Below are 26,472 nucleotides of genomic sequence, written 5' to 3'. Positions count from 1 at the left end.
CCACAGAAGTGCTGAAAAGCCGTGTTTTAGGTAGAATTAGTGTTTCAGGGAAATAACAAGCAAAAACAATACTTAATCAAGTCCAAAGTCTCTCTCTTGTCTCTCGGCCGCTTGTAGGACCCTGCAGGGCACCACGAGGAGCCTGCTGAGCTGTATACAAGTGCAAAACCGTGCTAAGCGGTTTTTATACCAGGAAGATCAAAAAAGATTGAAATTAGCCAAAAATGGCCAAAGAGCTACAAGTTGCTAGGCTGGTACCACTCCTACAGGGACAGATAGGCTGCTCAGAGTTCCCTCTCTCACAGTGAACAAGGAAGCCACCTAACTATCCAAGTATGATATGGCCAACACATGAACCTTTACCTCAGTCCTGGATTCAGCAAAGCCTGAAAACTGGACTAGACTAGTTCAAAAGGCAGGAAAACAAGGAATTTATTTGTGTGTGTTTTTTTTTTTTTGAAACAGAAATGCAGAGCTTAAATTACTTTAAATACACAGAGGAGGCTAGCGCACATGAGTGTGTAGCCTGCGACTGTGTTACAGGTAACTTAAATGCAAAAACGAAACAAGGAAATAAGTACAGTAAGCAATGCAGGTATCACTAGGGATCCACAGAAATGCTGAATAGCCACGTTTTAGGTGGAATTAGCGTTTCAGGGAAATAACAAGCAAACAAACAACAAGCATACAAACAAAGCTAGATTCAGCAGGCCTGGATCTAGTCTATACTACAGCAAACAAGGTGTACCAATTTCAGTAAGAAGCAGTTCAAATATGCAGGCACTATAAGCCTTTAACCAGGAATTCCCAGCTCAGAAGGGCAGAGTCCAGCCTCTCCTCCCACAAGAGTGCAAACCACGAACCCTCTTAATGTAAAATAACTGGCCTAAAGCCCAAGTGCTTAAACCAGAACTAATACACTTTTAGAATAACAGACACTGAGCCCTCAATCAGCAGTTCCCAACTTAGAAGGATGTAAGCTACCTGTTCTGCCACTACAGTGCAGACCACAAACCTTCTTAATGTAAAACAACTGGTCTGAAGCCCAAGTGCTTAAACTAAAAGGCTTAGAATGAGTTACACCAAGCAGTAATAAATACAACTGAGTACTTTTAAGATGACGCAAAAGCAAAATAAAGTAGGAAGAAACACAAATACAGTAAAAGCAGATAAAAAGAAGAACAATTTTTTTTTTTGAGTGAGCAAATTAGATGGGCCCAGGAGGAGCATCCAAGTGCAAATTTACAAGGGGGCGGGCAGTTTCAAAGCCACCAAGATTAACACCTAAACAAAAACAGGTAGGGTGGGTGGGGACCTACTGAAAAAACAGTCACAACTTCCAGCTAGATATTGCTGAATGCAACACAAACAAATTAATTTAAATTGTGTATTATTTGAAAAAAGTGCAGATAAAGATTTACTTAACTTCAGTTATACGTTCATTTGATTGCATGCAGGTCTTAGCTGGCCAAAGCTCACAGTTTATGCAGAAAATAATTCAAACTGTACCACTTATATAAGGCAGAAACTGAATAACAATGAAGTGAACTACCCCACTTATCACTGGCTATGCAGGTTTTTTCACAAGCCTTAACTGAAAAAACAGAGTTACAACTTCCAGCTGGATATTGCTCAATGCAACACAAACAAATTAATTTAAATTGTGTATTATTTGAAAAAAGTGCAGATAAAGATTTATTTAACTTCACTTATACATTAAGTTGATTGCATGCAGGTCTTAGCTGGCCAAAGCTCACAGTTTAAGCAGAAAATAATTCAAACTGTACCACTTATATAAGGCAGAAACTGAATAACAATGAAGTGAACTACCCCCACTTATCACTGGCTATGCAGGTTTTTTAACAAGCCTTAACTGAAAAAACAGTCACAATTTCCAGCTAGATATTGCTCAATGCAACACAAACAAATGAATTTAAATCATGTATTTTTTGAAAAAAGTTCAGATAAAGATTTACTTAACTTCATTTATACGTTCAGTTGATTGTATGCAGGTCTTAGCTGGCCAAAGCTCACAGTTCACATCTACACCAGATTGATGGAGGTCTGCTGATCTAGCCATGGCAAATAGCTTGATAGCAGCCAGTTTACACCTGTTTTTGGGTCTATATTTCCTAAGGTGTAGTACACCATAAACAACTTGTTTTTAGATGCAAAGGATCATAGTGGATTACAGAGCTCTATTTCATCTGTGTAAAGTATAATCGCCAATGCATTCGGTGTCTCAGAAAATAAGGAATGTGATTTTAGAAAATCTACATCAACAATATGAAAAAAACCTTCCCTGCACCTCTGAGGTCCAATTTCAATCATAGACATAATCCTTGGGTGTGATGAGACCTGCGCTAGACTCTTGATTAATGGTACATAATGAAAAGATCTGTCTTTGATGAATAAGTCTCCACATTTCTTCTTACATATGGTTCAAGTAATTGGAATTTCCTCTGCATCCAAATAGCTAAACTGCTTCTTAATAACACTTTCATGTCAAAGTGTTTGTGCAATACCAGCAAAAGGGTCAATAAAATTGTCAAAAATATCCATCACATCTTTTTCAAGTCAACCCGTTGTGCTTGCTAAATGGTTCTTTAGCACTCTCTCCACCTGCTTCCTTAGGTTGTCTAATAGTGATGATTAGTACTGTTGGACCCCAGCAACAATATTATTCATTCCTTTCTGAAAATGAGAGAGAGAAAGCTGGATGATGTAACTGATCATGGATACCATCAGATGGGCCACTCTGGATGCATGGTAACTGCAGAACCTATTGTTTCTTATTTCAGCATGCATGTTCATGCAGGTTAGAGCAGTCACTACCCACAATAAAAACACAATATTCATCAGAAGCCTAAACCATATGAAAATGATCTCTTTAATGTTGAATTAAAACAGCATCAACACCTTTTGTGTACATCACAGACAGATGAGGAATTATATATTTTTTCAGCATCCTATCTTTTTCAGAGTAACAGCCCTAAGGTTTCAAGGGGCAAAATAGCTATGTTTGCAAAAGCTTATATACTCTTGTATCTCAAAGGGAAACTGCATACAGGACTCGAACTTGCAGTGCCAAAGTAGCCAACTGCAGCAGGCATTGCTGCTAGTGAGAGAGCTGAACACCTGTCATAACAGATTTGACATTCACTACATGAGGGACCAAACAGCAAGATGAACAAAGAACTATAACAATGAAGAAGAATGCAAAATGCCCTGCATAATGTAACTAACCAAATGATTTCTCTTTTCTACAATTGCATCTTACCTGTGAGAGATGATACTTGGCTGTGGCATTTATGACTAAAGCAATGGCATGTGGAGTCACATCCTAAAGAAAGTGAAGATTTTAATGTAGTATATATAGAGAGGATATAGCTCATGACACATCTAATGCTTGTGACATAAGACGTTGTATGAAGATTGAGGATCTATCGTTAATGATTCAATATTTAACAAAAGCCCCCAAAATGTAATACATTATTAGTATAGCTAATTACTTAAAAGTATGGTCCATTTCAGTCGAATGCCACAAGGTTAAGTAACTTACTTGTACTGTAACAAGTCTGTGTTGGTCAATGCCCCTATGGCCTCTACCCGAGTCATATGTATGGAGTTGCTGATCACTGATGCAGGAGTTAGATAAAAGGTGATCCCATTCAATGTCCTATGTACCATGCATCAAAAAAGTATTATTCTTAGAAATTTAGCAGTAATCATGTTTTTCTCTCATTTTGATTATTTTCATATTAACCCAGCTAGTCAGGAGAGTCATAATTAAAATTATTAAGTTGTTGAATAGCACAGACTCCCCTTTGAGCCCCCAGTTTGTACATCTTCCAGTTCCTGACATTGCATCTACTCCTTCACACCTGAGGTGAGGAGGTGAGGAAAATACACAAGATGGGATGAAGAAGTGTTTATTAAAATCTTTTCTTTTTATTATTGCCAGTGACACCATAAAAAGTTTCATTTTATAGCCACAAAACAAAAGAAAATGTGAAATTCTGACCCGCATTCAGTTGCCCAGTTTAATAAAATAACAGTTTTTGTGTGATGCACAAACTGTTTTATTCCCTATATGTAATAAAAGCTCCTAAAACTGTGATGAAACTGAGCTAGCTACTTCTTGCAGTAGTACTTGGCTTGGTCTGGTGTCTTCAACTAGGTGATCAGGGTGTCTTTTCTTTACGTGATAATAAAATGAATTGCATACTCTATTTTTCAGTGCATCCATCAATACTACACATCAACCAAAAATCAGGTGTGCACCTGTGCAATCTATTAATATGGCTCAATAGCAGACAATGCACTGCCAAAACACACAGCAGACAATGCACTGCCAAAGCATCTTGTTGCTAAAAAGCAAAGGAATGCATCAAATCTTCCTTTGTAAACATGTTCCAGTATTTACTATGAGTTCATCACATCATCCAGCCACACTGAGGAGGCCTATGAATATATATTTTTAATATATGCTATATAGTAATGTTTATGTACATAGCCTGATGAAATAAGGTGCACTTCAAATCACATACCTGTCTACCCATGAACAAAGCATGTTTCCCACATATAGTCACCATTCAGCTGCAGTCAGCCATCATTACTCCAAGATGGACAGCAAAATGATGAAGGCTTATCTAGGCATGAATAATATCACAACTGCAGTTTTAGAAGATAATGTCAACTGATGGCAGCTCACTACAAATGGAGTGTGTGCGTCTGTGTGCTCGTGTGCGTCTGTGTGTGCATCTGTGCACGCGTGCGCATCAATGGAGTATGTATGGGTGTTTGTGTGTGTGTGTGTCTCAATGGAGTATGTATGGGTGTTTGTGTGCGTGTGTCTCAATGGAGTATGTATGGGTGTGTATGTGTGTGTGCGTGCGCGCCAACAAAGTGAGTGAGTGTGTGCGTGCGCCAACGAAGTGAGTGTGTGTGCGCCAATGGAGTGAGTGTGTGTGTGTGTGTGTGTGTGTGTGTGTGTGTGCGTGCCAACGGCGTGAGTGTGTGTGTGCACCAACGGAGTGAGTGTGAGTGAGCCAGTGGAGTGAGTAAGTGAGTGTGTGCTAATGGAGTGCATGCGTGTTGTGTGTGTGCACCAATGGAGTGAGTATAGCACGCGCGTGCGGGCGTGTGTGTGTGTGCTCCAATGGAGTGAGTGTGTGTGATTGTGTGTGCTCCAATGGAGTGATTGTGTGTGTGTGTGTGTGTGTGTGTGTGTGTGTGTGTGTGTGTGTGTGTGTGTGTGTGTGTGTGTGTGTGTGTGTGTGTGTGTGTGTGTGTAAAATGCCCCAAGGAGGGATAACTGGTGGTTAGTATTACTCAGGCTCAAGTCCTGTACCATAGGTCAAGAAGCAAGAGCCTGATTCTCTACCCCTGCCACCACTTGTGTTTCAAGGACTTGAGTGCATAGCTCTCAAATGTTCAGATCTTTGGGCTGATCCTCCTGAAATTTTTGGTTTTCTGGCAAATCAGTGAGGACTGAAGATGACAGCCATTTAATTTTCAGTCTTTCTAACTTTCAGGAAATGCATAGTAACAGAAAATATTTTATTCTAGCAACGTTCTAAGATTATACAAATAACATTTCAAATGTGTTTCTGGTTTTGGACCTTTGCTTCTACCATAAATTTTGGCTTTTCTAGATGTCTTTTGCTGCAAAGTTGAGAGATATGGCTCAGTGTCAAGCGCATTTTACAAGAAAGTGAGTGCCAAGTGCATTTTACAAGGGTTGGGAGGGTGACCTAATGGTTAAGGTGTTTGCCTTACAAACACAAGGAGCAGGGTTTGAGCCTCACAAGGGAAAATTGGCTAGGCCTAAAATGGCTCGCAAGGGCAGTTAGTTTACTACTAACCTATAAACTGAGAGTTTCAAGGGAAGAGAAGTTTAGTGCTGTTTATATGCCAAGTCTATTTACAATGTCCAACTGTTGTTTAGCAAATTATATCACTACTATTCTGCTAAAGCATTTTAGTAGCACAGCAGGGCGTATATTTGCCTTTTAATGTAGAAGGCTTTGTGTGCTACATGAATTTCAAGTAACTTCTATAAGCTCAGTGCTTTAAATCTTTGGTCTGCAGCACACGAAAATAAAGTTGTAAAACTCCACAAATCACCCAACGTGAATTTCAAGTAACACCTACACCAGGGTCAGTGCTTTAAATCTTCATTCTGCAGCACACCAAAATAAAGTTGTAAAAGTCTACAAATCACCAGCATGAATTTCAAGTAACACCTACACCCAGCTAAGTGCTTTAATCTACAGTCTGAAATACACCAGAATAAAGTAAATGTTTGAAATTAATTTTATCATCTCATGTAACCATACATTCTTTGTAAGGCTCTCTGTACACCACTGGGCACCACCTTTACTATCACCTTCTTGTTCATCTCTATTTCTCTGCAAATACTTGTCCCCCCTTAAATTTCCTTCCTTTCTTTTTACCCCTCTCACAGCTTTGTGTTAACTTTGTAATATGTAGTAAACCCTGCCATACTACAGCTCAACACCTTGCATTTCTCTTCCTTTTACCCTTTCCTTTGCATTCCTGTCATTAAATATTCTATAATAATCTAAATACTGATTACTGTACACTACTTACATTTCCAGTGATAGTGAAACCAGACTGGATCTATCCTTTCTGTATGTATTCCTATACCTAGCCTTTTTGGACAAATTCCTGTCCTGTACTTTCAATTCCTTTCTCCCATACTGTCTTGTTACATTCAAACAGTCTCAGCCAGCATTTGGCTCCATCTTTTCTTTCACTTTTAACTGCTCTACTATCTCCTGCAAGCCTTAGTGGTGTGTATGAGCCATTATTTCAGTGGTTTTACTGTAAGGTTTGGATACTTTAGCAGGTTAAAGTAATTTATCTTTATTTAATGTAAAATATTGTATTTTTCTTTTTTGTAATCTGTTTTATTAACAGTACTCCATTTCAAGTGTTTGTATTTGTAGTCAGTGGGTCTGTATTTGTATTCAGTGGGTCTATATTATAACACTGTCAAAGCCGTTAATTGAACAGCCTTATCATCAAAAATGCCGGTGATAGAAGTGTGTTTTGTGAGATCGTGGTACAGTGAAGATCAGAAAATTTGCCCTTTCCTCACTGTAGTGTGATCTTGGAGTTACCTATAATTAATGGGTGCCCCCCACACCATTGAGTTCTATCACTGGCATTTTTGATGATAAAGCCGTTTGATTACTGGCTTTGTCGGTGTTCTGATATAGACCTGTGTTCAGCAGTACTGCAGTGATTTCTAGCTCTACATTTCATGTTTATTTTTGACTGCATCTATGTAGTATTATTTATGGGATATGTTTGAGTTTGCCAACTGTTTATTGTGTACGTACATTAACCTAACCAATAGATAAACCACAGACAATATAAACTGTTTTATCAGTTTGCAGCTTTGGCTTATTAATTGCCCCTGTTCCCAAACACACAACCACAACGCTTGACTTCACCTCCCAGTGCTATACCTCTAACCTTTCAAATCAGTCTCCATCCTTCTCCCTGTCACTTTCATCGGGCCTATCCAGCCTCCCCACTTACATCCTCCTGTATCTTTCACTCTGTACTTAATCTCACAGCTACTCACCTGGAATTTATCACTTTCTTGTGTACTTGAATCCACCCTGTGCATCAGTGTAAATAACATTCAAAAACATACTCTCAGAAATTGTCTGTCTTTACTTGTACATATCAATGATTTTATTATTTTTTTATTCCAACACTGTTAAACAAAGTCTTGCAATATAATTGTACTATATGATTTTATATGTCAATGATTCTATTATTATATGTTAATGATTGTATTTTTCTTCATACACCTTTGCTGCTATTTACCATTATCATGCAATGTAACTGTATTGTACTATGTTGTTTTTCTAAGTGATTTTCACTCTAATTGTATATCTTTTGTGGAGCTTTGCTCCCCAGGCCTCCACTGAAAATGGGCCCTTTACAGACCCAGTGGACTTTCCTGATTAACAAGTGCAATAAATAAATAATTGTTTAATAACCTAGATTTAGCTACATGAATCACTACAGTATGATGAGATTAATGGTAAATTCTAGTTTTCTGCATTGATTGTAAAGACACTGCAAACTTAACTGACCAATGGTTGAATTTTGTTGCACTTCCTTGCCTATAGATTGCGTCTAGTCACACATTTGTTAGCTTATACAGTGTTAGCACTGCTGCTTGGTTGAATTCTGCTGCATTTCTCTGCCAACAGATAGAGCTATGTTATACCTACATGGTATCTGATTAATCCCGCTATAATATTATCCATGCTACTTAGGTGAAGGTCATATGTCTGATATCTCTTAATAGTAATACTGAAACTGTTTCTATAATTGTACAGTTTCTAATGTATTCAATGTGCTTCAAATGTAGGCTTCTGTATATGTACATAGTCTATATGCACCTGTAATATATGCTTAACAATCTCACTATATTCATCCACATTTCTAACTATTCTGTCTGCCTCTGAACTACCCTTAACCAACAGCTAGGCCTAGTTTACTACTAATCTATATTAACAGTAAGCATTCTGCCATGCTCTGAATTCTCCAGCTTGTCTCCCTTTCTGTCTTTTTTTCCTTATCTATGTTGGTTGCTTGCCTCATAAACCTATTTCACCTCTCCTTTCTTTCCCTCTTCTCCTAGGTTGTAAAAGTCTACAATTCACCCCATATGAATTTCAAATAACACCTACACCAAGTTCAGTGCTTTAAATCCCCAGTCTACAGCACACCAAAATAAAGCAAATGCTTGAAATTAATTTTATCATTCTCCTGTAACCTATACATTCTTTGTAAGACTATGCACACCACTGGGCACCACCTTTACCATCACCCTTCATGTTCATCACTATTTCTCTGTAAATATTTGTTTCTCCCCCTTAAATTTCCTTCCTTCCTTTTTATTCCTGTCACTGCTTTGTGTTAACTCTGCAATATGTAGTAAACCCTACCTTGTACTACAGCTTAATACCTTGCATTCCTGTCATTAAATATTCTATAACAGTCTAAATACTTTGTGTACTCTACATACAATTCCAGTGATAGGATTCTGCTAATAGATGCAGTCTAGCTCTGCTCCTCAGGGCTTCTACTCATATCCCTGGCAAACCACTCCCTCTAATTTCCTTATCCAATTATATAGACCTCTACCATATCCACCCTCACATCACATTCATAGCTTACATACTTTTATTTAATCCAAATTGATTTGCTTTCTCCTTTCTCCATCACTTTGAATCTCATTTCCCCCTTCTATAATTCTTTGCATCTTACTATATTTCAGAGCTCCCTATATAAGCACTACCTCTAACTATCTTACATAACTGCAGCCTTACCTCCTTATCTTCTATTACTCCTATGTTTTTCACTCCACCTATTAATACACACATTAAACTAACATAGCACCATAAATTTACTATTGACCAATCACATCTCTCCTCCACGTATCACAAATGCTAAGACAAAACACCTGAACTGAACTGTCAAAGCCCACTTGTGAGTGTTTCTGCCATTTCACACTGAGCGAATTGGAGGAAAGGCACTGAGCAAACTCGGATCTGTAATATATAACATTAAGTATCCTGTTTATTGCTTATTTTTATGAGTTTATAGCACTTTTGTCTGCTGCATAATTTTCTAGCTAGTTTCACTGTGTGTGAGGTATTAACTGGAAATTGTCTACATTTATTAAGCATCTGTTTCCGTTTTTTGTTCTGATTTCCTGCCAAGGAGGGTATCATATAACTTGTTTGCTGTTAAAAGCTTTCTCTAGAGTCTTCTTGCTCCTTTATCTGTTTAAAATTTTTATTGAAAGGCTCACTGCTGCTTTTATGCTGTTTTAAACATTTCTGCAGTTTTTTCTACCTAAGTAGTGTGGGTATTTGTAGCATTGTCCATATTCAGGCTTGTGTTTTGGGCCTAGTTGTTTGTGGAGGCTGTGTGTCTGAGCACATGTTTAAGGCCATCTTAGATTAGCCAAAGCCATACTGCATTTCAGTGAAAGGGGATTGTTTATGGTCATTGGCTGATTGGGGTTACCTGGACTACAGCTTGGAGTAAGCACCTCACTGGTTCTTTCGAGCACTTTTTAAAGTTGTTTCAGGTTTCAGCTTTCTGTTACCTAAGAATTTAACTTGTGAGTGTTTCTGCCATTTCACACTGAGCTAATCGGAGGAAGGGCACTGAGCAAACTCAGATCTGTAATATATAACATTAAGTATTCTGTTTTTTGCTTATTTTTATGAGTTATTTATAGCACTTTTATTGTCTGCTGCATACATGTCTAGCTAGTTTCACTGTGTGTGAGGTATTAACTGAACATTGTCTACATTTATTAAACATCGGTTTGGGGTTTTGTTCTGATTTCCTGCCAAGGAGTGTATCATATTGTTTCCCACCTTCCCTCCCTATTGGTATCATGTTCTTGTACTTGGTGGCTTTGCAGTTACCTGCCCCTACTGTAAATTTGATCTGGGACACTCCTCCCAGTCTAGTGTTATTACCTCATTCTACCTAATCCAGTGAGAACATTTGAGAAGGCCAACCCACTTAGTTTCTGCTCCCCTTTCCACTTGACAAAAAAAAATTTCTAAGCTTCTTTCCTGCCTTTCCTGTAAGTAGTCTAGTCCAGACACAGATTTGCTGTATCCAGGACTGTTTGTAAGCTTCTGAGTCCCCAAGCTATTCTGTGTTGGAGGGAAGCCTTCTAGCTTAATTTTGTTTTTTACAACTTGCCATTTTTTTTTAGTTTCAGCACTCAAATCTGTTTCTTTGAGCTCAGCACTTGTTCCAAACTCATTGTAAGCACTAAATAAGCTACAAATTAGTACAGCACTCAACCTTCCTCACTTGTCTAGAGGAAAACAGTTTTTAGTACTTAATAAATAAGCACCTATCCAGGCATGTCTAAGGGTCAGCTCCCAGTGTTTTCTCCTGTCTACTTGATGAATCTGGGCATCTTGGGACAATTCAGCAATTACCTCATGTACACAGACAACCCTCTCCCCCTACCACCCAACACTACAACCTGTGAGAGATGCACTTATATAGCCAAACTGGAAGCAAAGCTCTCTTCATCCAAAACTGGACTAAACAGTCAAGAGGAGAAGGTAAACACTTGCACCACACCACACTCATCACATAGTCCCTCAAAACCTACACCACCAAAACACACACATAGAAGCACAAAACACGCACCTACATTCACGGAAGCTCTCAATAAAAATCTGCCCAAGCAACAGGGACCTCCAAAGCAGAAATGCAAACAACCTCCACCCTCCAACACAACCCAAATGACAAATAGCTCACAAACTCAGTGTGCCACTCACCCACAGCCCATAAGGCGTAACAACATACCCAACACTCTAGTCATAGGTGACTCTATAGTCAGGCACACTGATGTTCCTCTCACCATGATAAACAAGGAGAAAGTTACTGTCAGCTGCCTGTCAGGTGCCAGGATACACCACATAACGCACGCACTCAGGTCACTCCACAACAAGTGCAAATATTACTCTGTCATTGTCCATGTTGGTGTGAATGACCTGAGAAGTACTTCCCTGGACTACATGAAAAGAGACACGGAGGAGCTGTCTGATCTTGTAGCCCAGGCAGGTATGACCCTAGCCCTGTGAAGCATCCTGCCATCACCCAGAATGTTACCACAGTACAAGGACAAAACAACACTTGGCTAAGCTTCTGGTGTCATTCTAAGGGGATCCAGTATCTGCCTGCCTGGGATGACATGACTGGCAAACCACAATGCTTTGCCAGAGATGGCCTGCACCTGTCGCCCTTGGGACTCTGGATACTGGCTAAGGCTCTTGCCACTCCTATAGTGCCTTTTTTAGGCAAGGTTCAAATGACAAATTCACCACCATAACAGGTACAAGCAAGCAAAATCTGAGGGTAATACTCCTCAATGCTAGAAGTCTAAACCTCAAAATGCACTCACTCGAGATACTCCTTAAAATGGAGAACATCGATATCTGTGCAGTGACAGAGACCTGGTTCAAGGCACCAGAGAGCACCCTTGCATTACCAGGCTATAATTCATACCACACCTTTTGGCCACCTAACCTGGACTGAAACACTAAAGGCGAAGGCGTGCCCATATTCATTAAGGATATCCACACCTCCAGGCTAGTTGCTCAGCATAATATATCCGAGATTATCCAAGTGCAACTAACTATGGGCAAGGACACAATCCAAATTGTAGCTTGCTACAGATCCCCCACTATGCCCCAGGATTCCCACTCCTCATTTCTTGATACACTGGAAAATATTAGGGTACAACCTAACACCCTAATAATGGGCGATTTCAACTACCCCACCATTAACTGGGAAAACTACTCATGTACCAACTCTTGTGCTCAACGTTTTCTGGAATTCAAAAATTCCAATGCCTTGGATCAACTTATCCACACCCCCACCAGGGGCAGCAATATCCAAGACTTGTTTACTACCAACATGGGCAACCGGTGTTCCACACCAGAGGTCAATTCCTCGTTGGTCAGATCCGACCACAAGCTAATCACCCTAGACATCCACATCCCGCCCCCACCCCCATTAGGGAAACCACCGTAAAAATTTCTCCAAAGCCAACTTCACGCTTCTTAAGACAGAAGTGGCAAACTTCACGACACCCATGCTGACGGACAATAGAGGTACGACTGCTGAATCCTACACAAATGCACTTTATAAGCACTTACACAAGTGCATGGATCATGCAAACCCTAACAGAACCAAGATGCTATCCTACAAAAAAAGGAAACCAATCTGGTGGTCCCCTACCATAAACAAACTTTACAACAGAAGAAAGAAACTGTTGCAAAAAAGAGTAAAATCCCATGATTGGAGGAACTCCCTGGTCATCCTCAGTAAGAAGCTGAGATCCCTCATAAAACCCTCCACAGCTAGTTACTAAAACAAAATCACCACTGATTCTAAAGACAACCACAAAGCATTCTATAGCTATGTCAAGAATCTCAATGGCAACACTCAGATCTGCTCTGAGTTACAGCACAATGGCACTAAATATACAGAACCAACTGATATTGCCGACATCCTGGCAGATAGGTTCAGTGCTAACTTCCCTCCCTCTCATCCCTTAAAGGGCTCATCTCTATACCAGAAGAATGCAAAGTTCCGGTAATCATGGCTGCACAGGTAAAAAACACACTCTCCAAAGCCAAGAACACAGCATCCATGGGAAATGGCAACATCCCATGCTGCGTTCTACATGAACTACAGAATGAACTGGCACCCCACCTAAGTACCATGTTCAATCATAGCCTCACCTCAGGCTTTATGCCCACTGAATGGCACACAGCGACAGTTATCCCATTCCACAAATGGGGAGCCACCACGGACCCTGGGAACTACTGCCCCATTAGCCTGATGAGCCTGGTTTGCACGGCTATGGATCATATCATCATGGAACTTACAAACAATGACATTGGTAATCTCCAAACTCTGGACCTCACCCAGTTCAGGTTTGTAAACAGCAGATCATGTCTCCTAAACCTGATAGACTTCTTTGAAACGGTCACCAAAGCCATAGATGAGGGTGAGGTGGTTCACACAGCCTATCTAGATCTCGCCAAGGCTTTTGACACCCTAATCCATTCTGGAATTATAGATAAACTCACTAAACTGGGTATAAATCCCTATGTCACAAGATGGGTTGCCAACGGGCTCACTGACAGTACCCACACTGTGAAAGTAGCAGACTCCATATCCAACTTCAGACCAGTGACAAGTGGAGTATGACAGGGTTCAGTCCTGGGTCCTCTCCTGTTTGGTATCTACTTCTCTGAAGTACAGGTTAACACAGAAGGTCTTCGGCTAATGAAGTTCGCAGATGACTGCAAAATAGGAGCCATAATCAAAACTCCTAATGATGCGGACATCCTACAAAAGGGCCTCATTGAGACAGATGCCTGGTGTCAAAGCCATGGCCTCAAGCTCAATGCCATAAAGTGCATCGTCATCCCTTTTGGTAAAAACTCTGTACCCATGAAATACCACATAGGCGGTAGTCTACTTAACACTGAAAGTGTGAGAAGAGACCTTGGGACACAGATGGACAGTAGTCTCGTCTTTGATAATCGCATCACCGCAGTAGTCAGGAAATCCTTCTACGTGGCACACCTCATCACAAAAGCTTTCTCATCCAGGAAAAAAGAGGTCATTGTCCCCCTCTATTCATCACTCATTAGACCCATTATAGAGTACAACACCCCTTTTGGTATGTACCTCACAAGACATCTACAACAACTGGAAAGGATGCAGAAATACCTCACAAAGAGGATTACTGGCCTCAAACAGATGCCCTACGCAGACCATCTCAAAAAACTCCAGCATAACTCCGTCGCATATCGCCTAATCAGAGTTGATCTCTGCCTAACATACAAAGCTATGTCAAACCCAGAGCTGTTGGATATGCTCCACTTAAACAAATCCCAATCCCTCCGTGCTACACGCTCTAGGGACCTAAACCTTGTCACCACAATAAACAGAACATGCTAGAGGGATATATTCCTGTCCCAAAGACTTCCCATAGTCTGGAACAAAGTACCTATCTATATCAAACAAAGCTCCTCATTAGCACTGTTCAAGAAAAATCTTGATGATTGGATGGGAGATAGGAAGTTCACCCCGGGAATCACTTCTGTGGCTCTGCTCGACAGGGGCTCAGGAAAATAATTTTTTTGGGTGGCAAAAGCCAGGATACCTTTTGGCTAGACATATAGGCCCTAGGGCCAATAGCCTAGTACCTACCTATGAACCCTGAAGAGAACACATTTCCAACCTTAACTTTAAGCTGCTCACACATCACTAGTTAACATGCATCTCTACTTACACCTGACATTTCATTCTAACATATAAATACCACTTCTACTATTTGTATACTCACCCTCACACTAGATATACTCCTCTTAACCTCCCTAACATATTTAGTCTTGATTATGATCCCCTCTACAGCTATATTCCCACATACCCCCATTCATTAATACACATCAGTAACCACCTATAACCATCTCCCCAATAAACAACACAGCGTCTCACATATCTCTGCCCAGCTTTTTCCCTATACCCTCCCATATTATTCAATCTACTAATTGGCCTCCTCACCTCCTATGAAACCACACTTGGCACCAGTACCATCACCTATGTATAGAAAACATATTCCATGGTACTCATTCCTCATCACTTATCTACTCCAAAGTGGAGACATACATTGTAACCCAGGCCCACCCTTTAATCTGAACCCCAAAAGTAACCCCAAAGATTTAAACATACTAATACTGAACCTTAGAAGTATATGTAATAAGATAGCCCCACTGCATACCTGGACTGATCAAAATAAACCTGACATATTAGCACTTACAGAAGCATGGGTACACCCCAATGTGAAAGACTCAGGAATAATACCTCCAAACTTTGCAATAACCAGACAAGATAGATCTAAAAAGAAAGGGGGAGGGATAGCCCTTCAATATCCCTCTGCACTCAATATCACACCCCATACCAGTAATATAACCACCTTTTTAAATGCTGAGGTACTAATCTCTTTTTTGAACCACAACACAACAAAAAGAATCTGCATAATAGTAATATATATCCCACCAGGTCACAATATGCCAGTGTTGGAAGATATATTATCCTGGACATCCCTTACAATATATCATGAAACAGTAATCTTAGGAGATGTTAATATAGACTGGCAAACCATTGCTTCCATCTCCTCTATAAATAGTATCATTCTGTATGTTTTTCCACAGCTTATCAATCGTCCGACAAGATACAACAAAGATCTTACCTGCCAATCCACCTTAGACTGGATCCTAGTATCCCACCCAACCAATTATCCCTCTTCAGGGTACACTGTCTATTTCCCTGAGTGATCATTTGACAGCTTATGCCATTAGAACAAACTACCAACAACTGAGAGTACACACTGAAAATCAGTTAGGAATTTAACTAATTTTTGTCGGCATAAATTCAACAATCTCTTACATGAAATAGACTGGACACCCCTTAAACTACTACCCTTTAATGATGTCATACTATACTTTAATAAGACCTTTCTTCACATACTTAATACCCTAACCTCCATTCGTATGAAAAGAATCAAAAACAACTCACTCCCATGGGTCTCTAAGGAATGTATACACCTGATGTAGCAAAGGGACCTAGCCTGGAAAACTTGGAAACAAAAATGAACAAAATCATGTCAACTTCAATATACTATGTAACAAAATTAATCAACAAAGATAAGAAATCATGCTATCCCCAGCTTCAACTCCAGCATAAAACGAACCCCCCAAAATTTTGGGGGTCCATATCTAGTCTACTTTACCATGGGAAAAATAGAGATTGCACTCCATCATCTGATACCCCTCCATCACAAATAGCTAAAAACATTAACAAGCCATGTCATAAAATCAATATCAGACCTACTATCTAACACTCCTAACACTGGACTCCCCCACCCTTCAGCCTACTTAGGCACCAATCCTCTACCATCTGCTACCTCTAGCCCTATCATTAATAGCCCCCTTACTCAACAAAATGTCATAAAAAAACCATTCTCATTTCAGCCCATACCCACAAATATCATAAAGAAACTTCTACAAAAACTTAAACCCTGTTCCTCCTCAGATGATGATCTTCCACCACACTGTCTCAAACTGGCTGCCAACTCAATTGCCTACTTAATTAGTATCCTTATTAGTAAGTCTTTATCACAATTAGAAGGACCAACTATATGGAAACAATCTCACATCACCCCCCATCTATGAAGGAGGCAATACTATTGAACCAACCAATTTCCATCCTATATCTATCTTTTCACCCATATGCAAATTTCTTGAGAGAGGTATCCATCAGCAGATAATTTTATTCTTATTTATTTATTTATTTATTTATTTAACATTTGTTTTACCAGGATAATCTGAATGGACAGCTAGTGCCCATTTTCAGTGGAGTCCTGGGGATAAAAGCTCGAAGAAGTTACAGTTGAAATACATAGATTATTAAAGATTAATACATAGATTATTAAAGATTCAATGCAGTCCCTATTACAAAACAACCTTTTAACCCAAATCCAACATGGCTTCCGACCCAGCCACAGCACATTTATAGCACTATTATTCTTTACAGACACTGTGAACAAGGCAGGAGATGCAGGATACTATACAGCCTCAGTATTCCTTGACCTCTCTAAGGCCTTTGACACAGTCTCTCACTCCCTACTACTAAACACACTGTCTAACTTAGGCTTCTCACATTAATGCAGTAAAATGGTTTCAGCGCTACCTCAAGGATCGTAAACAAGCAGTGAAATGGTCTAATGAACTCTCACATTCTCATCCTTTTTCCACAACCTTACTGGAGTTCCTCAAGGCTCCAGCCTCGGACCTACTCTTCATCATTTTCACTAACAATCTTCACACTTCCTCCCACCCTGGAGTACTCATTCAATACATTGATGATTCCACCATAACCTGTACTGCTCAATCACAACCAGAACTGCTTTCAAAAACTCAACAGTCCTTTACTGCAGTCAAATCCTGGCTAAAAAAGCCCAATTCTTTCTTAATTCAAAGAAGACAAAACTAGTACTCTTTCACCCTAAAAACATATCCCCTGTCACCGATCATTTCAACATCTTGGCATCTGACAACACTGTCATAGTAATAGTGCAGGAAATCAAACTTCTAGGAGTAATCATTGACAATAAACTTCGACCACCATATACATCAAAGAAAACTCATCAAAAAACGGGACTCTTGTATAGAAACAAACATTTCTTAACTACAGCAACCAAAGTTTTCCTTTCAAAAACCTTTTTTTATTTCCCTCCCTTCTTTACAGTGCCCCATTCTAACTAATTTGCAAACGTCTGCCCTAAGCAAGATGGCACAGTGCTACAACAAAGTTGCAAAGTTTGCCACAAACTGAAATATTGCACACACCACTGTAAATCTACTACAACTAAACTGGCTTGAAGTTCACAACCAACTTGTTTTTTTTTCAGCTATCCACCTTGCGCAACTTTATTTTCAAGCCTACTGCCTGCCTTGCGCTAGCCAACCTAGTAGAACCTTATACGCCAAGTAGATTCCTACCATCAAAACATAAAAATCTCTTAGCCATCTCAAAACCCACAGGAAAAAACAAAAGATCACTCTCTGTGTTCATATTCTGTCTCTAAACTATGGAATTCACTTCCTCTTGCTACAAGGTCTATGCCTGCCCTAACATGCTTTAAAGCCTCTTTAAAAAAATCATTTCAAAAATACATGGCTCTGCTTCTATATAAATCCAGCATAATGCTCGGCTCATCCTCTTACGCACTAGCTTTATTTGCCTCTTCTTCTCTTGTGTCTCACTCCTTCGTAGTCTACAAGACTCTAATCCTATACCATATCCTTAAGCTACTGCTCAGTCTGTAATGCCTCTGTGCGTAACTCTCTCACTGTCTTTGTGCAACGCTAACTATTCTGCTATTATTTTCCTAACTGAAACCATCATTTTATTTTTTCATGTGCTATCACACCGATGTCATACATTGTACTACCTACATATTATTTTTGCACACATTATCTACTTATAGGTATGTATATGTTGTTAGAATGACTGAAATTGCCTCTAATGATAAAACTCTATAGAATTGTCCAGATGTGTGGTACATCTTGTAACCTAGTTTACATTCTGTCAGCCTATTTTTGTATAGTATTCCTCATGTCACTTGTATTGTTTTCGGACTATAATATATTTGTATTGTACTGTATGTGGAGCTTTTCTCCCAGGGCTTCTGCTGAAAATGGGTTCTGTAGACCCAGTCAGCCCACCCCGATAAACAAATTTCAAATAAATAAATACTCCCACACCATGCAGATTGAATGCTGGTATTGCAATACCCTTTAGATTGCTGATTATTTGGTGCATTTTAAGGGGGGATATGTTTCTCCACTGATGAGTGTGCCCTCCTTTGTATGAGATGCCTATTAACTACGAACTTGTCAGTTTATCAGTCATTCCATATTGCAGTATTACCAGCTTACCATTTTTTAATGTAACATCAGCAATCTAATTCTTCAAGGGCAGCAGGCACTGAATTTGTAGATGAAACAGTGAAATGTAAAGTTCTTGCCAGTACCAACCTCTTAACAGTTTTTTTTAATGTGGAATTATTCAAATCATTTTTACTTCTGCAGAGATTGTGCTTATTGAATTATATTGGTGGATTGTAATGACAGATGTCTGAGTGCCCTTTTATGCTTTGAAATTTTCTGAAATGAGTAGTTTTGTTATTATTGGTTAATATATTTTGTTTCATTGCTTACTGAAAGAATGTTCAAAACTACACATTTAACACACATTCTAACAAGTGGTGGTGTATTATACGAAGGGGTATAATTTAATACAATTAGGAAGGTGAATCAAAGAACACATACATGTATGTATGGCCCTAAAAATATGTGCATGGAACCTATGGTTTGAAAACAGCCCAAAGGTAAACATAATTCTCCACTGGTCAGATGCATTTTCTTTGAATGTGAGTTTTAATGCCATTTCAATGAGTTTCAAGGCAAGATAAAATTACTGGTCATGCTAAGTCTGTTGTCATTGTGAGACTGTATTGTTTGTTTAGCAAATGGCTATCATTGTTTTTGCTATTTTATTTCAATATCTGTAGTCATTCTAGAAGTAAATAAGAAAGCAGTATGCAACAGGTGTGAACAGTGTTTATGGTAACTGGGGAGAAATAGCCAAGTCATGAACACTGGAATGGCTAGGTAAGGGGGTGCTTTAGAAGAGGGGTAGGGGGTTGCCAGAAGTGAGGCTATGCTTCACATCCCTGCGATAAGAAATTTGTGAATTTTTGATAATTTATATATTACTTCAGCATAAATTACAATGAATCATTTTTGTGGTAATAATCTTATTTTTTTCCTTGTTTTTGTCAGTGTATCTTTCTTTGAGACAAGGCCATTATCAGTGCTGCCATGATTGTTGGCAAAACCAACTGTTTACTGGCCATTGGAACCATGCCTTTGATGACCTTCCCAAAAGAGGACATTTATAAAAGTGTGATGTATCACATGGCATGTTATTACACCTTTCACCTTATATATCCTAAGTGCATTGTGACACCCCTCTGTGCTGCAGACTGAAGTACTCTCATGTGCCATCCATGACCATGACATGACCTGTTCATATAGAAAAGCTATGGTTGAGTGGAAAAAGTTGCTTGCTGAGTAGAAATGCACAGAACCTTTTTTTCATTCACAATCGTGATTGTGTCCCTTGTAGTGCAAGACATAACAAACTTCAAATCTGATTTCATCTTTGTTTGGCAGCGTATTGGTTTAGTTTGCTGCTTTTCTATTCATAAGGTCACTATATTTGATATATTGCATATGATGACATTTTCATTTTCATGGTGAACAATGGTCTTGTTTTTGCAAGTTGTTGTTCCATACATGCCTCTGGATAAAGAATTATTTCAACAGTCAGTCAATTTATAGTATAGCATACTTTTTTTTTCTGTAAATCCCAGGGCATTTTGTCCCAGTTCAAAACATTTAAACCAGCAACGAATGTTAAATTCAAGCAAAATTTCTTACAATTTTAGACAAAAGGGCTTATTTTTTGTTTTGCATCTAAAAAAAAAATAATTGGTTTTAGTCTGTTTGCAATATTTTTAAGATATAATTCCTAAAAATGTTTCAAAACAATAGTTAGCACTTTCTAATTATAACAAACTTTCCTACATATTCAGAAAATAAACTGTAATTTGTTTTCTTTGTATTAAACAAATTTACTGTTTTTAAGTCTGAATGCATTAGTTTTAAGATGCCCATGGGGGGGGGGGGGGGGTTGGAGGCTAGAAATATATACTTGTTTTAAAATATTTTTGGCAAGTGAAACTTTCTTGCTCTGTTGCCAGATATTTTGCTTATTTTAAGTAATATTTACATAATTTTCTATTTTTTTTTACTTATTTTTGAGAGTTGAGTTTTTGCAGTGCAGATACTTGCAACTGGGACACAGTGCTCCAAGGCGGGGGTCTTGTTATGGATCTGGAGAGATAGAGTCCAATCCCATTTGAAATGCTGTGCAAATCCATTCCTGTTTTCAGTGACTGCCTTTCACCAGTGTCAGTGGTGAGGATTGAGTCTCCTTGATTACTGGCTCGGGGTTAAGAGGGGGTTGTCACACCCTTCTTTAGAGGTAGATAATTAATAAAGCTTTGCATTTTAATTTAAACATGGCTACATAATGTGTAGAAAAGGAAATGTTTTAATGTTACGCTTTCAGATGCCTTGTTTTTTTACTAAAGCTTTTTAATTTTTATAATTTCCCAAAACATGTTGTAGATGAATTGGCACTCCTTCAAATTGCTTGTAGGTATACATTCTGTGAATGTGTGTGCTCTTGCGAGTGCATGTGTGTTAGTGAGCGAGCATGAATATGTATGAGCGTGTGCTTGCTTGAGCGTGTGTGTGTGCGTTAGTGTGTGTGCATGCACACTTGCATGAGTGTGAGTGTGTTCATGCTCTAGTGTGCACTCATGCAGTAGTGTGTGGACAAGTGTGTGTGCACTATATGATGAGCCAAGATCAGTTTCCGTGCCTTGTACCCTGTGACTGTCAGGATGAATTCCAGATTCCTATATGACTCTGAAATGGATTACGCAGGTAACTGTAACTGAATGAATAAATAATTATTTTTGTATACATAATTTGTTATGAGAATAATCATGTACATAAAGAATTCCGTGCTCTGAAACAGAATAGTATTATGTCACTGTTGCAAAGAATTCAGAAAGTTATTATGCAGCTTAATTGACATTTGACATTGTGGGCCTACTGTTTGATACCATCAATATAGTAACTTTTTCTGTAAATCAGCCATTTTGGTTCCACCTTCCTCGTACCCATACACATATATCCCAAGTTGCATTCTCTATCCAAATCTTCCCATCCACCTGCTTCAGTCCGCATCCCTCAAACACTTATTTTTTTCTTTTTTAAGTACTGTGTTACCTAGGTAGAATCCATTTCCAGAGGGGACCCAGAGAGAGAAATAAAATAAGAGCAGAAATAATATAAGAAGTTAAGATAAATACATCGTAGGAAATATAAAGTCATTTTGATGATTTGACACGGTTTTAGACACAAATGTAGTAAAGAGAAAAGACAAGATAAAAGTAAGGCTTGAGGTGGATGTGGTAATCCATGCAGCTGTTGTGTCCTTTGATATGTCAGATCAGATGATGTAAGCAGTGGCATTTTAGGTTTTAGTTCAATGGAGATTGATGAGAAAATTCCAAGATGGATTATGACATGCCCTTCCAGAGTTGTACAGGTGCAAGCAACTTGTAGACTGGAGAGATGTAACTGGGTGATTCAGACTTGGCAGTTGGTGAATGGAGTTGATTTGGAAAAAAAATAAATTTTGATTGTTGTGCAAGTATATATCCCAATTACAACTTGAGAATTTGGTGATGTAGGTTGTAGTTGTATGTATACAACAAAGTACAACTTGCATAGCTGGATTGGAAACCGGAAATTCATCCCTGGTTTAGCATCTATGTTTCTAATGGACATAGATAACCTGTAAATGGTTCATCTCCCAGGCCCTTGCTTACACTTATCAAGGGTATCAGAACTTGTCAGAGATTTGGGATGCATGGTTAGGCTTAAAAAGGCTCTTGTGGTAGTTAGCCTAGTAAACACCTATGAAACCTGTTATTTGATTTGTACTTCACACAATGATGTACCACATTATTCATTTACCAAGTTATTTATTCCATTTATTTTGATTATGATATAGTCAGCAAAGTCATATTCACTTTATTGACGTTAAGTATAATAAAATGCTAGATGTAGATCTCTGGACCCATGGCAAACTTTTCAAAGGCTGTTTAGATGAGAATAATAGACTTGAAAAATGTTCTTATATGGAGTGGGCAAAGCTCTTCACACCACCCCTGCAGGGGGTTCACTCCCTGCCCCATTATATCTAACTCCAAGGTACCATATCTCGGATTAAGTTACAATATGCTCAATGGCAGTTAATACTGCTGCTTCACAGCACTACGTTCTCCAGCTTGGTTCCTGGCTGGGATACCAACTGTATATAGTTACTTGTCACCTTTATGGCCATTTTGTTTTTTGCTGGATACTTTGTTTTTCTTCTATATCCAAAAGGCATGCCGTAGGTGAACTGGAAATTCTTTAAATTGCCCATTAGCGTGTGCACGCATGCGCATGTATGTATATGTGTGTGAGCACTCGCTGTGTGTGTGTGTGTGTGTGTGTGTGTGTGTGTGTGTGTGTGTGTGTGTGTGTGTGTGTGTGTGTGAGTGCTTCTTCGGACAGACTAGACTCCCACCTAGAATATTTCTCTGCTTCATTCCCATTGATTCCAAGGACAGGCTTTGGCTCCCATATAACCCTGAACAGAATGACACAGATGATGGGAATGGATGACTGAATTAATGTTTTGTGTCTGGTCCATTTAGCCTAGGAACTAAATGTATAACTAAAATTATATCTCAGAAATTTGTAATAAAGACTGTTGTATTTGTACAGAAATCTTTCAAAATCAGATTTACTAATTCCTGCTATTTGTTCTTTACAACTGCTTGTTAAAATTCATACGTTCATAGGTTCATAGGTGTGTACTAGGCTAATGGCCCTGGAGCCTTTACAAGCCTAGCCCCAAAAAAATTGCCCCGGCACCATACCACTTGATGTTAGTTCACAGTGCCCCTATCCAGTAGGGCAACTGGAATGATCCCTCGAGTGAACTTTATGTTATCCATCCACTCATCAAGATTTATCTTGAAGAGGGCCAGTGAGGTGCTCTGTTTGACATGAATGGGAAGCTTATTCCAGAGTATGGGCAGTCTTTGGGAGATGAACCTGTCCCTCTAGCATGTTCTGTTAATTGTGGTAATGAGGTTTTGATCTCTGGAGTGTGTGGCTTGGGGGGATTAGGATTTCTTTAGGTGTAGCATTTCAAGTAGGGCTGGGTAGGACATGACTTTGTAAGTCAAGCAGCAATCACCTCTAAGTAAATGATAAGAGACTGAGAACAGCTGAAGTTTCTTGAGTCTGTTCATGTAGGAGATGTGTTTAAGGCTAGGATCCTTTTTTGTGAGGTACTTTTGTGGCCTCTCCAGCTGTTATAGGAGTCTGGTCAAGCAAATGCCAAACGGGGCATTATATTCGATGACTGGTCTAATGAGGGATGAGTAGGGAAGGATGATGACCTCTTTCTTCCTGGATGCAAAACCTTTGGTTATAAGATATGCCAAGTAGAAGGACTTTCTGGTGACAGTAGCAATATAGTGGTCGAAGGTGAGGTGGCTGTCGACCTGGGTGCCCAGATCTCTTATGGCCCCATCAGTGTTCAGAGGGCTCCCATCAATGTGGTAATTTATGGGAACTGAGTTTTTTTCCAAGGGGGATAATAACACATTTCTGGCATCAGGCTTCAGGCCATGGTTCCAACACCATTCATTGGTCTCAGAGAGGCCCTTTTGTAGGATATCTGCATCACTTGGGGAGTTGATAATGACTCCTAGCTTGCAGTCATCAGTGAACTTGGTCAGCCAGAGTCCTCCTGTGTTGGCCTGGACTTTTGAGAAGTAGATGCCAAAGAGGAGAGGGCCCAGGACAGAGTGCTGTGGGGCTCCATTCATGACTGGTCAACAGACTGACTTGGATCATGTGTATATTTCTTGTTGATTGATGTTTGCTATGCTTTAGAATGACTGTAGTTAGTTTTTATTGGAATTAGACAAATAACACATGAACTAAAGTGGACTTTTGAAATTTTAAATATAAATAAAATAAATAAAATGTAGAGACAATTATAATATAATTTTCAGATATTCATGAACTGACTCTAGAATATATATTTAAGTACAAGCAACAAAATCTGTATAAATAATAAAATAACTGAGTTACCTCTGCATCTGTATAATTTTTTAGTTCATTGATAAATGCATACTGTTTGTTGCCCTCACAAATTCTCTCGCTGGAAATGTCTTTCCTTGCCCAGTCTGAAAGAAACAAAAAAAATTATATTTATATACATGCATATAAATGTACACATAAAACACTTCATACATATTGAGCATACATACAATCATTTTTCTGTACACAGTAGTGGCAGACATGGACTGCAGAATCCCCAGGCCTGTCTGTTCACTATTTGCCTATTTTAATATGCAGAACCAGCTTCATCTTTGGATAGTTTCTTCTTGCTAGCCTATAAGGATGCTTTATGCAAGCCAAAACATTTTGGGATTTTGATGAATTTCTGCTCCAGCTCTTACTAGGAGGTGGATTTTCTTTGGTGCAGCAGTTAGCATTGCCACCTCACAGCAAGAGGTTCTTTGGTTTGATCCTCGGCTGGGGTGCCTTCTGTGCGGAGTCTGCATGTCCTCCCTGTGGTCGTGTGGGTTTCCGCCAGGTGCTCCAGTTTCCTCCCACATCCCAAAGACATGCTGTAGGTGGATTGGACACTCTAAATTGGCCCTAGGCGTGAGTGTGTGCATGTGTGTGCCTTCTGTGGAAGGTTGGGTGCCAGACTGGCAACTTGACACCGTAAAAACTCCACTGCCAATCATGAGCGGACAGGTGATCCACTGTGGTGACCCCTAACCGGGAAAAGCCAAAAGAAGATTTGTTATCCAAGTAAATCCTTGCGGCACAGGTGCCTTTTTCAAGGGGGGACTCAGAAGCACCATCTGCTTAGGTGACTTATATTACATTACTTTTTTGCTTAATAACAGGAGATGATAAGCCTAGCTAGTCTGCCTTTTTAAGTACATTTTATATTCTACTCTCCCTTCATCCCTATTTACCCTGTTGTCCTTTTCTACCTGTCAAAAGTCCTCTTGAATGCCTCTAGGAATACCTGCTCCCCTTTTCCTTTTGGTGATCCATTCCATGGATCCACAACCCTTTCTGTGAAACAGTGCAGGGACAGCCATTCGTGGCACAACTTGTTGGGGTGGGGTGGGGTTGGGCATAAAAGTCAGATGTCAATTGGGTGGTAGTGCAGTATCACCATTCAGAGCTTTATGACTGATAGAAGCAGCACTGATATTCAGAAATGAATGCTGATACTGCATTCTCATTCAGGGCTGAAGCACTTCAGTGCCTTTTTTTGTCCTTAACTTTTAGTTAAGGGGTCACCAGATGAGGGATCTGTACAAGTTGTCAGAAAAGCTAGTCATGGCTCTGTTGTGAAAAAGTAGTTTTGGACATGCAGGGAGTAATCACTCCCTACAATCTGCAGCATGCTCCCTTCCTGCACTATATCTTCTTATTCCTGTTCAGAATGATCTTTTCACATCTCCTTGATGTAATATTGACACCAATATTTTAC

General features: G+C 39.4%; 1 protein-coding gene across 1 annotated transcript in view; it reads right to left on the bottom strand.

The window, feature by feature from the left end:
• LOC122809527 (lectin-like) overlaps positions 1 to 26,472 on the bottom strand; it is a 538,335-nt gene that overhangs the window by 293,279 nt on the left and 218,584 nt on the right. Inside the window, exon 4 of the mRNA XM_044081096.1 lies at positions 25,044 to 25,138. Coding sequence (XP_043937031.1) covers positions 25,044 to 25,138 — 95 coding nt within the window. The remainder of the gene's footprint in view (positions 1 to 25,043; positions 25,139 to 26,472) is intronic.

The sequence above is a fragment of the Protopterus annectens genome, chromosome 1.part1 (assembly GCF_019279795.1).
Source record: "Protopterus annectens isolate FY-2018-M chromosome 1.part1, PAN1.0, whole genome shotgun sequence".
NCBI classification, from domain to species: domain Eukaryota; kingdom Metazoa; phylum Chordata; order Ceratodontiformes; family Protopteridae; genus Protopterus; species Protopterus annectens.
The sequence above is the reverse complement of the archived record's forward strand: the minus strand, read 5'-3'. Positions and strand labels throughout refer to the sequence as shown.